The following is an 11117-nucleotide window of genomic DNA, read 5'->3' as shown; positions in this document are numbered from 1 at the left end:
GGACCGGGACTCGAGAATCTTCGGGGCGACCTAATTGTGGCCTTCCAGTGCCTGAAGAAGCTACAAGAAAGATGGAGAGGGAGTATTTACACGGGCTTTTAGTGACAGGACAAGGGGGAATGCTGTCACATCGAAAGAGGGGAGATTTAGATTAGGTATTGGGAAGAAATTGTTCCTTGTGAGGGTGGGAAAGCCCTGGCACAGGTTGCTCAGAGAAGCTGTGGCTGCCCCAACCCTGGAAGTGCCCAAAGCCAGGCTGGAGCAACCTCTGCCACAACCTGTCCCCGTTGTGCCCCGGGCTGGGCCCAGGCCGGCCGTCCTCGCCTCGCGGTTGCCATGGCAACGCGTCCCCTGCGCTTCGGCCTCGCGCGAGGGTGGGGTCGGCGGCTCTCGATGACGCCCAATCCCTACGCGCCGCCGCCGCTACTCCGCCGCGCGCTGCCTCCGGAAGCCGGAGCGGCCCCGGGGCCGCCCTCGCACATGCGAGAGCGGCGCGCCCGCGGCCGGCCTCGCTCCGCCCGGGCCCGGGCGAGGCCATGGGCACCGCGGTGAGTGCGGGGGCAGGAGCGGGGACACCGCGGAACGTGGGCACGGCAGGGGACACCGGGGAGCGAGGACGCTCGGGGCCGCTCAGAGGCGGGCGGCTGCGTGGGGCGGCGGCGGGCGGGCACAGCCCGCGAGGGGGCCCGGTCGGGCCCTCCCGGGGTGGGTCGCGGTGTTCCGCGCTTGCTCCGGCGGGTCCCGGTCGCGCCGTTCCCTCCCGAGCGGCCGCGGTTCCCTCGGGATCGCTGGGATGCAGGAGGAGCTGGGTCCGCTCCCCCGCCGCTCCCTGTTTGGGTGTCATTGCCCCTCACCCCGGGGGGCTCCTCCGGGATCCCCTCGGCTCCTGTGCGGGTCCCTCCTCCCGAAATGTCTCGGCTGGTCCCGCCTGGAATGTCCGGAGGATGCAGAAGAATTCGCGCTGTGTTCCTGCGCCTTTCCCACCTCACGCTCCCTTTCCGGAGGACAGGGAGTGAGAACTCCCCCAGGCGAGCAGTTATCCGGGCTTTTAACGCCCTGATGAGGCCACTCCACGTGTGGGGTGGAGGACAAGGAGATGCCTTGAGCTGGAATTCCTGGAGCTGCGGGATGGTGGCCACAAGAGGCCGAGTTGGCTTTCCAGCCTCACAGTGATGTGTTTTAAGACAGAAAGGCCCCCAAGATTATGGGATGGGTGTCCAGCTCTGTTTGTGGGCATCGTGTGCCAACACACAGATTGGGGGATCATGGAATGTTTTGGGTTGAAGGGACCTTAAAGACCATCCAGTCCCACCCCCTAGCTGGGCAGGGACACTTTCCACCAGCCCAGGTTGCTCCAAGCCCTGTCCAACCTGGCCTTGGACACTTCCAGGGATGGGGCAGCCACAGCTTCTCTGGGCAACCTGTGCCAGGGCCTCCCCACCCTCACAGGGAAGGATCTGCTGTTCCATGTTCAATTTGGGAGGTGTTGGCTCTGTGTGTTCTGTGGATGAACAGTCTGTAACAGGAGAAGATGTCCAGCACCGTTCTTTTTGAGTTTCTCTGTCCTGGCAGTGAATTCCAACCCACTGATTCTTTCCAGCATGAATCAGTCAGCTGGAATCCTTATTTCATTGAGTGTGGGATTCTTTCTAGAGCCTTTATGGGATTAAAAATTTACACTTGAGGAGGGGCCTTGTAATTCTGAGCTTTATAATGAGCAAATTGAAGCTTAACTCTGTCATTTTGTCTTTCAGATCAGCTCCTGTGTAGAGTGTTGTGAGTCTATGAAGCACCTTTGCAGTGTCTGTTGCTCTTCCTAGAAGGTGTCACAGGAAAACTTCACTGTTTTATTGCAAGAATTCCATGGTGTCCTGGCACAGCAGTGGAGTCCAGACCTGCTGAGTGGATGGCAGCACTCTTACAATGTAATAACTCATGAAATTTATTCTGTTTTCACAATATCCCTCTGCTTGTGGCTGTTCCAGTGCTGATATTTGAGTTTATCCCACGAACCCCCCAAAGGCTGGGCACAGGAAATGGGAACAAAATGCTGGCTGTGGCTGTGTCAGAGCTTGCTGGGAAAACTTTGTGTCCTGGTGAAAGAAGTTGCAAAGGAGAGGCTGTATTGTTAAAAACTGAGTGCTCTGGTCCCAGAGTGTGTGATTTTTGACCTGTCTTGCTAATTTAGCCCTGAAATTATCCCTGAAAGCAAACACTGAGCAGCATCACGTGGGCTGTGTGTTGGGTCACGTGCTCCAGGCCCAGAGCTGGGATTTTTGGAGCTGTGTTGGTTCAGTGTCTGAGCAATTTCCTTGTCTTGCAAAATCCACGCTTCTGAGCTGCCTGGTGTTTCCTTTCTGCAGGCAGGAAATATGGCAAGAGGGACCTGAAATTATGAGGGTGTCTTTGGTAGTGGAGAAGAGCCCTAAATTTAGGTTTCCTAAATTCCTTAACTCCTAAATTAACCCCTACTCCTTTTTATTAGCCCCTGATCCACAGAGAGCCAAGAGATTGCCTCAAATTTCTTTAACAGCAAAAAGGAATTAGGACCTGGGGCCGAACAGGACAGATCAGAACTGCAATTTCCATTTCCGTGGAATGTGAGGCAGGAAGCAGCACAGAGTCTTCCCCAGTGATGGGCATTGTGTCAGAGAAGGTTTTTGATATGAAAGCACAATTTCCTGCAGCTCTGTCATTGACTCTGTGATTAGTTCTGGTAATAATGAAACTAAAAAACTCTGGAAGTAATTTTAAATGAGTTTTACTTTTAAAAGCAGTTAGGGTTTTGGTTCAACAAAGGAAAGATCTGGGTGTGTGAGGAGCTGGGGAAGTGCCTGTTGTTTTGCAGCATTATCTGATGAGTGCATTGTCATTTCATAATTCCCGGAATTTGGCACATGGGGAGCCTGGGGTGAAGCAGAGAGCAGCTGAGAGGCTCCTGCTCATCACTCACACAACAACAATGGGTGTGTGGAAGGATGTTAAGATTATAAATCCTAAACACTCCAGAGGATCAAGACATCTCACTTATCTCTGCAGGTCCCAAGGGGAGGAATAAACTGGGGGATGCCTTTGAAAGGCTGCCTGGCCTTGCAGTGACAGGGAGAGCACAGGGCTGGCCTAGGCAGGGGGAGGGACATCCTGTGGGGTGTGAAAAACATGACTGCCTCATTGTTCTTCCAGGGCCCACCATTATTTTCAGTTTGTTTATTTGGTGAAGCTTTGCCAAGTTTGGAAAGGAGCAGAAATCTGGAATTCTCTTGCAAAAGTACTTGGAGAACTCCTTTTTTCTTTTTTTTTTTTTTTTTGGCTTTTAAAGGAAATATGATCCAAATGCAAATACATACTTTAATATTACTACTCTCACATTAATCTCCCTGCTCACAGGACTGGACTGTTGCAGGGTGGCTGTTTGATTAAGAAGGATCTGTGAATTAGGCAGGAGAATTTCAGACCAAAGCTTTGTCCTGGGTAAAGTTTATAACAGGCTGGAATCTGACTTGGAAGCAGAGTTGGAATACACTGAGTTGGAAGGGACCCACAAAGATCATCAAGTCCAACCCTTAGCCCTGTACAGGACACCCCAAGGGTCCCACCTTGTGCCTCAGAGGGTGGTCCAATATTTTCCTGTGTGTGTTTCTGGGAAACAATAAGTAAAGAAGCAAAACAAAGTTGTTTTAAACTATAAGAAGCAAAACAAAGTTGTTTTAAACTGTAAGTAAAGAAGGAAAGCATTTGTTTTAAACTATAAGTGAAGAAGCAAAACAAAGTTGTTTTAAACTATAAGTAAAGAAGCAAAGCATTTGTTTTAAACTATAAGTGAAGAAGCAAAACAAAGTTGTTTTAAGGCAAGAAGTTGAGGTTTGTAAAGCAGTTTTAAGTGTAGGGTCTCTGCCGTGTGGCCTCTCCAGCTGGGGCTGTTAACTGTGTTTTCCTTCTCTGCCTTTGAAACAAATAAATTCTCAGCAAGCCAAGCAAAAATACAAGGTTCTTGTCACATTAGAAGCACGGATAACTTTGGCCTGAAATAATTCTGCATTAATTCTTTATTACCTGCTTAGTGTTAGTATATTGAAATCTTCAACATTAAAACCTTAAAGGAAAAACGTATCCATGCTAATAATGAACGTGCCTGATTTAATACAGAATGTGCATTATTTAATACAGAATGTGCCTGATTTAATACAGAATGTGCCTGATTTAATACAGAATGTGCATCATTTAATACAGAATGTGCATCATTTAATACAGAATGTGCATCATTTAGTACAGAACGTGCCTGATTTAATACAGAATGTGCCTGATTTAATACAGAATATGCCTCATGTATCAGCTTTTTCAGTGTCCAATATGTAACCCCCCTCCCCGCAGGTCTGTCCCTCCCTGGAAATCCAGCCAGGAGCTCTCCTCGCCGGGCCGTCGGACGCGTCCCACGCTGAGGGATCCCGTGTGATATGTGGGGCCTGGCTGCCGGGGGAGGTGCCCGATGCCTGTGATCCCCATCCCCCGGCGGGTCCGCTCCTTCCACGGCCCCCACACGACCTGCCTGCACTCGGCCTGCGGCCCCGTGCGCACCACCCACCTGGTGCGCACCAAGTACAACAACTTCGACATCTATCTCAAATCCCGCTGGATGTACGGCTTCATCCGCTTCCTGCTGTACTTCAGCTGCAGCCTCTTCACCTCCATCCTCTGGGTGGCACTCTCGGTCCTCTTCTGCCTCCAGTACCTCGGCATCCGCATCTTCCTGCGCTTCCAGTACAAACTCTCCATCATCCTCCTCCTGCTGGGCCGGAGGCGCGTCGACTTCAGCCTCCTGAATGAACTGCTCATCTACGGCATCCACGTCACCATGCTGCTCGTGGGGGGGCTGGGCTGGTGTTTCATGGTTTTTGTGGATATGTAAATAAAAACCAAGCGCATGTGGGCTCAGCAGGTGGCTTTTCTTGCGCCCCGGGACGTGTCGAGAACCCTCTTTTTAATAGTAATTAATTAATTTGTTGGCGCTCGTTCGTTTTTATCGATAAATTAACGTGCTGCTCTCTAGAATTTGTATCTTTGTGAGGTGCCTTTTGGGTTATCCAAGTGCAACACTTGAACAGGTTTTTGTCTCGAACAGGTTTTAGTCTCTAGAATTTGTATCTTTGTGAGATGTTTTAGTCTCTAGAATTTGTATCTTTGTGAGGTGCCTTTTGGGTTATCAAAGTGCAACAATTGAATAGGTGTTTTAGTCTCTAGGATTTTTATATTTCTGAGGGTCAAGATGCCATTTGGACCATCCAAGTACAACACTTGAACAGGTTTTAGTCTCTAGAATTTTTATCTTTTTGAGGTACCTTTTGGATCATCCAAGTGTAACACTTGAACAGGTTTTAGTCTCACTTGAACAGGTTTTAGTCTCTAGAATTTTTATCTTTTTAAGATGCCTTTTGGATTATCAAAGTGGAAGACTTCAATAGTTGTTTTACTCTTTGCACAGTGCAATGCAAAGAATATAAGTTTCTTTAATATGTTTCTTTTAGTCTTTTTTTTAAATTATTTTTTTAATAGTCTCTAGAATTTGTGTCTTTGTGAGGTACCATTTGGATTATCCAAGTGCAACACTTGAGTAGTTGTTTTACTCTTTGCAGAGTGCAGTGCAAAGAATATATTTCTTTAATATAAGTTTATTTTAGGTTTGGGGTTTTTTTAATATAAGTTTCTTTCAGTCCATAGGAGCCTGTTTTGCTGCTGTTCCTGTGTTCCTGTGGACAGGAAAAAGGCAGTGATTTATCTGGAGCACAGAAGCCAGATAACTTTGCAGCCCTTAATCAATCTTCACCCTTTTCCTAAAAATGTTTCTAAAAATTCCTTAAGTTCCTTAGGGTCTCAGTCATGTAATATTTATCTCTCTTGACTTGTCCTGTACATAGTTTGCATTTTGCATATTCTCTACTAAGAATATGGGGCCAAATTCCATATACTTATATATTCCTATAGAGTTTTTTTTTTTTCCTCCTGTTTTATACTGTTGTGTCCACTTTGAGGTGATTATATAGCTTTGAGTGGCTTTGTCCTTTTCAGGCAGTTAGTGCTGAGTAATTGAGTCTTTCCCTAACAGCACAAATCCATGGAAGGGATGGGAGCAGAGCTTGGTGTCATGTGCTCCTGAAATTCCCAGTCACGGCAAATCTGTTCTCATTTTGCAGTGATTAAGGGGAACCCATTGCAATGATCCTCAGTGTTTAGATCTTGGCATTTGGTTCTACTTTCCCCTGAATTGATTAGTTCCAGTTTTCTCACAGAGATTCTCCTGTCTCAGGGAGTACAGTGAGGTGAGACTGTCTTACCTAGAGGGATGGAGAGCTGAGTGTGGTCTGAAATGGCAATAATTGTTCCCTGGAATGACACAGATCAGTGAGAGGGGGGGTCACTGCAGAGCTTTACCCACAGCTCAAGAAGGGAGTTGAATATTAAGCTCAGCTTTACTGGTCTTTATCTGAGAGGTCCCTGTGCAGTCAGTCAAGTGTCTCCATTTATGGAGCCCAGAAAACTGGCCTAAAGTTTATTTTTATTCTGCTTTTGTTTGTTTGTTTTTCCTGATGACGGAATATTGCTCTTTCCCCTGCAGTTCTTTAAAGAACAGTTTAAAAACAAGCTGGTGAAAGCGATGGAGACCATTTTTCTCTCCCTCCACAGAACCTTTGGGGCCAATCACAGTGGAATAAGCAGGACTGGAAGTCCACGACTGTTCTTTTATCATCTTGGGCTGAGCTGTGAGTGTGGTTGAGAACAGGCCGGTTTGCACACAGGGAGAGGTGCTTCACATTTCAGCTCGTGAGTTTTCCAGTCTTTTGGTGACATACTTTGGTCTGTAGGCCCAATAACTCCCAGCCCAGTCCTTGTTTCACCTGGGAGTGGCTGAACTTCAGCACTCCTTGAGTAAAAAGGTGATTTGTGGTGCTTGGCTCTGCTGTGCCCCCCTCTCCTGCCTGCCTGGTGCTCTGTGAGGGACACACTCAACTGCTGGGCCAAACCTGTGGAGGTTTGGTCCAGGCTCCCAAGGAAGTGAAGCTCTGGGCTGTTCCCAGGTCGTGAACTTCTCTAGTTCCAACCTGTTCTTTGAAAACCCCCACAGGAACAGGGTGACACTGAGCTTTGATGTGTGTGAGCTTGTAAAACCAGATCATGTGATTAACACATGAATAGCAGGTGGTTCTTCCAGCACTAATTTGGTCAGGGAACAAAGGAGGTTCAAGTGGGTACAAGGAGTCTCATATGTACCTTTTTCATCACTGGTAATTTGACTGCCAGCCAGAGGCTTTATTCCATAAATATGAGAGCCTGAGGGAGCCTTTTTGGAGCTGCCTGCATGGAGGGGATCTCCCCCAGAGCTGAGACACCTCTCAGGGTGAGTCCTCGAGGCTGAGGGACCCCTTGCAAACTGCAGGTTTTGGTAAGTGACTGATATTGGGCACAAACTGTGTCACAGAGGACTAAAATCTTGCCTTGGGGGCTTTGCATCATTATCACTTCCTCTGTGCAGGGAGGAGGACACTGAACCTTGCTGTTGGACTTGGTTAAGCCTCACTTTTACATCTTCCTTCAATAAACCCACCTCTGCTGCTCAGAAAATGAGGGCAGGGAAAGGACATGTCCTCACCAAAGCACAGCCAAGAACCTTTGCCAAATGCCCAGAGGTTCCCCAGGAGAGACCTTGGGGCTGAGCTGCTTCAGGAGACAGTGGGAAGGGATTCCTCAATCTTTTGCAAAGGTGGCCAAGTACCTACACTCAGAATGCCCCGAAGCTCAGGGTCTGCTGTGGCACACAGCAACCCCAAAATCAAGTCATTGAGGAGGCCTCCAAGGCACTATGAAGTTCAAAAAACTCTCATTTTTGGTCCTCACCAGCAGTTGGACACCTTGAAACACAGGGGGGAAGTGAGGTCCCTGTGAAGTCCTGCTGGCAAGGAAGAGGAATTAATTTTTGAATTATTTGGTTTATGATGTAAAAATTCAGAAATTTTAGCTCTACCTGAGTGGAGCAATACTTGGCAGTTTTCAAAGCATTTTCCAACTGGAGCTGATTCAACCTCCCCACATCCCCAGGAGGTTGCAGAACAAGTGGGATCTTGGTAATGGTTCAGAATGTAAATTCATTTGGTTTAATTTTATTGTTTTAAAGCCTTTAGAATTATTTTGCCGAGGTATTTTTTTCTCAAGGAACTGAGATTCTAAAACTTTCTTACAAGCTCAAAGGGAGCCAAGCCACAGCTGAGGGAGGAGAAGGAGTCAGACTAAACACTGTATTAAGTTTATGCAAAGAATAACCTGGTTTTTTTCCCCCACATTTGGTTTAATTGAAAAACCTGGCAATTTTTATTAAGGGGGGGGGGCACACAATTATAAGTAAGGGGAAGCTGAACTTCCTGCTTTTCCAGAATCAAACAAGTGGCTGATAATGATATTTGCCAGAAATATTTCATGTTGTGCAGGTTCTTGCAAACTGTGCCTTGTTGGGAAAGTTCATATTCCTTTGTATTTTTCTCTCTTTCCAAATTCATCGGTGCTGGGAGGGATGGACTGGGCTCCAAAATGTGTCATGTCTTCCCTTTTACTATATGGATGGTTTTAACTCTGAAGTAATATAGAAATTTTCATTCCAGTGTTCCTTCACGCTGATTCCATCCTGAACAGCGAGAGCAGATGGTTGGTTTGGTTGGATTTTTCCCTTTCTTTCCATGTTTGGGCTTTAAATGTCGTTATTCTGCTTAGTGAGTTAAAAATGGCCTCAAGAGTAATCAGGAAAATACTGATTTGGGAGAGTGTGTCCATCCTAGAGCTGTTCCAGCCCCTTCAGAGAACGTCCCCCATGAGTCCTGCTCACTCCAGAGCTTTCCAGGTGTTTGGGTGACGGAGGAATTCCGGCTCAGGCCCGGGGCTGATCCGTGCGGTGGCGGAGCCGCCTTGGCCCGTTGTGGTGCCTGCAAATGTAGGAACGAGACTGAAGTGTTGGAGTTTCACCTCGTTATCTCCTCAGAACATGGCACCAGCTGGTGTTTTGGGTGCCTGGAAAACCCTGCATGAAACATGCCACCTACATTAAACTTGGGTTTTTTAACATGTTGATGCTTGGGAAGGAAAAGGAAGAGTTTCGTCTTCTGGTGGTGGCGTCGCTCCGACGTGGGGGTGTCCTGGATCCTCCTCTGGTGATGGGATGGTGGGGCAGGGATGCAGTTTGGGTTGAAGGTTGGACTTGATCTTGGAGGTCTTTTCCCATGTTAATGATTCTGTGGTTCTATGGAATAGTCAGGGTGAGTGCAGGGAAGGGGAGATGGGAAGGAGCTGTCCCTTCCCATCGAGGGGCACATCAATTCCTTATTCCTTTCCTTGCTGGAGCTGAGCTGGCAGTGCAGAGCTGTATTGTTTAAGGACACAGGTGTGATGATTCCTGTGGGAATAGAGGAATATTCCTACTTTGATGGACTTTGTCATTCCTGCTGTTCTTGTGTGATGTGCAACAGCATAAAACCCTAAATAGATGCTGGACAGGACTTGTTCTCAAGTAACTGGTGAGGTTGGAGCCAGTGGAGCACAGGCTGCAGAGAACCAGCATGGAGAGGATTATTGGTGTCCAAGCTGGAGAAATATTTGTGTGGACAGAGCAGCCCACATTCCCATGTGTGTAGGAGATGCTCCTTTCTGTTATCCCAGTCTAACAGCTGAAGAGTTGCAGTGGAGGACTTGAAAGAAAGGGGAAGGAGGTTTCCAAGGGAGAGAGGGAATGATTTGGGCAAGGCTGGATGTGTTTTCCCTTTCAGCAGAACGTGGGAGACCATCAGCAATGCTCAAAAACGTGGCTGGTGGTATCAGCACAGTGGCAGGTGGGAAGTTGTTCAAGTGTGGGGAGCATCTTGAGGGCAACAAAAGGCTCAAGAATATATATAAATGTATATAAATGTGAATTGTCTATTATTAATGTTATTTTTAAATACATCTCTTGAGCCTTTGCCATCTCCTGGGGAAGAACTCGTTTGCCCAGTTCCTAGAAGGAGCTTTGGGGCCAAGTTTTGACCCAGTTTATAGCTGTGAGTCTCAGAAGACACTGGGAGCAGATTGGAGAAGAGGCCCTTACCAGCCTGAAAACTCCCTGCAGTTCTTCCCAGGGTTCTCCTAAGTCACTGCTTTTGTTTCTCTCCCTCCTGGGGAGGCAGGAGACAGCCTTTGCTACCAGTTGTGGAAAAGAGCACGGCACGTTTACTTTCAGGAACAGCTTTGGCTCTTCTGGAGCCTCCAGCACGCCCAGATAACACGCTGTTCCAGCGAACACGTCGCTGGAAAATATGAAGCCTTGTTATCTTTCTGGGGTTTTTATTTAGCCAAACAAGGTTTCCATAGCTCCTGGACAGCTCTGCTGCTGGGGGAAAGGAAAAAACAAAAAAAAAAACACCAAACCACCCTGTCATTTCTTCACCTGCCAACTCTCTGCACTAATTTTGTCTTCCTGCTTCAAAGCGCTTGTTGTGCCCAGAAAACGTCAGTTCAAAGCGGAGTTTTGTCCAGTAACGAGCCAGTGAAAATTGTTTGGTGTCAAGATCTGCCTGTGCAGCTCTCGGAGCTGTGCTGAGGTGAGAGCAGGGCTGGGCTGGGCTGGTGGGGGCTGCTTTAAGGTGACACAGGAAAAAAAGGAGCATCCCTGCACCTCCTGCGATGAATTCACCTACTGGAGGGGAGAAGAACTCCCCGTCACATGCACAGGGGCTGTGTAAACAGGACACTGCTCCGGGCTGGGCTCTGCAGAGCCTCTTCCCCCGCTGACCTCCTCCCCACACTGCCCTGGCTGTGCAGACTGTGCTCCAAAGCCGTGGGATGTTCCCCAGGCTGGGTAAGTGTGTGAAAGGGAGCTGTTCCTGCTCCTGCCAGCGCCTGGCCTTGGGACGGAGCCTGCGGGGGCCACAGCCTGACCTCGCAGGCACAAGGCCGTAGTAAATCAGGCTCTCTAATGCATCCAAAAGCCAACTTTTCCCTGCAAGGAGAATGCTCTATGGAGCACCGAGAGACAAATACCAAAGTCCTTAGCTGGTTCTTGAGGAAAAAAAAAAAATAAAAAAATCTCCCGTTGGCCCTGGTGAGAGTTT

General features: G+C 48.1%; 1 protein-coding gene across 1 annotated transcript; it reads left to right on the top strand.

Annotated features, from left to right (window-relative positions):
• The first annotated feature begins 500 nt into the window (after window positions 1-500).
• On the top strand, window positions 501-5001 carry TMEM250 (transmembrane protein 250). The gene is made up of 3 exons (XM_018074167.1): window positions 501-548; window positions 1755-1925; window positions 4372-5001. The coding sequence occupies exon 3, from the start codon at window positions 4487-4489 to the stop codon at window positions 4904-4906; it is 420 nt and encodes a 139-aa protein (XP_017929656.1). The 5' UTR covers window positions 501-548; window positions 1755-1925; window positions 4372-4486; the 3' UTR covers window positions 4907-5001.
• Window positions 5002-11117: the final 6116 nt, after the last annotated feature.

Source organism: Manacus vitellinus, unplaced genomic scaffold (assembly GCF_001715985.3).
Source record: "Manacus vitellinus isolate BGI_N305 unplaced genomic scaffold, ASM171598v3 scaffold_27_pilon, whole genome shotgun sequence".
Classification (NCBI taxonomy): domain Eukaryota; kingdom Metazoa; phylum Chordata; class Aves; order Passeriformes; family Pipridae; genus Manacus; species Manacus vitellinus.
The sequence above is the reverse complement of the archived record's forward strand: the minus strand, read 5'-3'. Positions and strand labels throughout refer to the sequence as shown.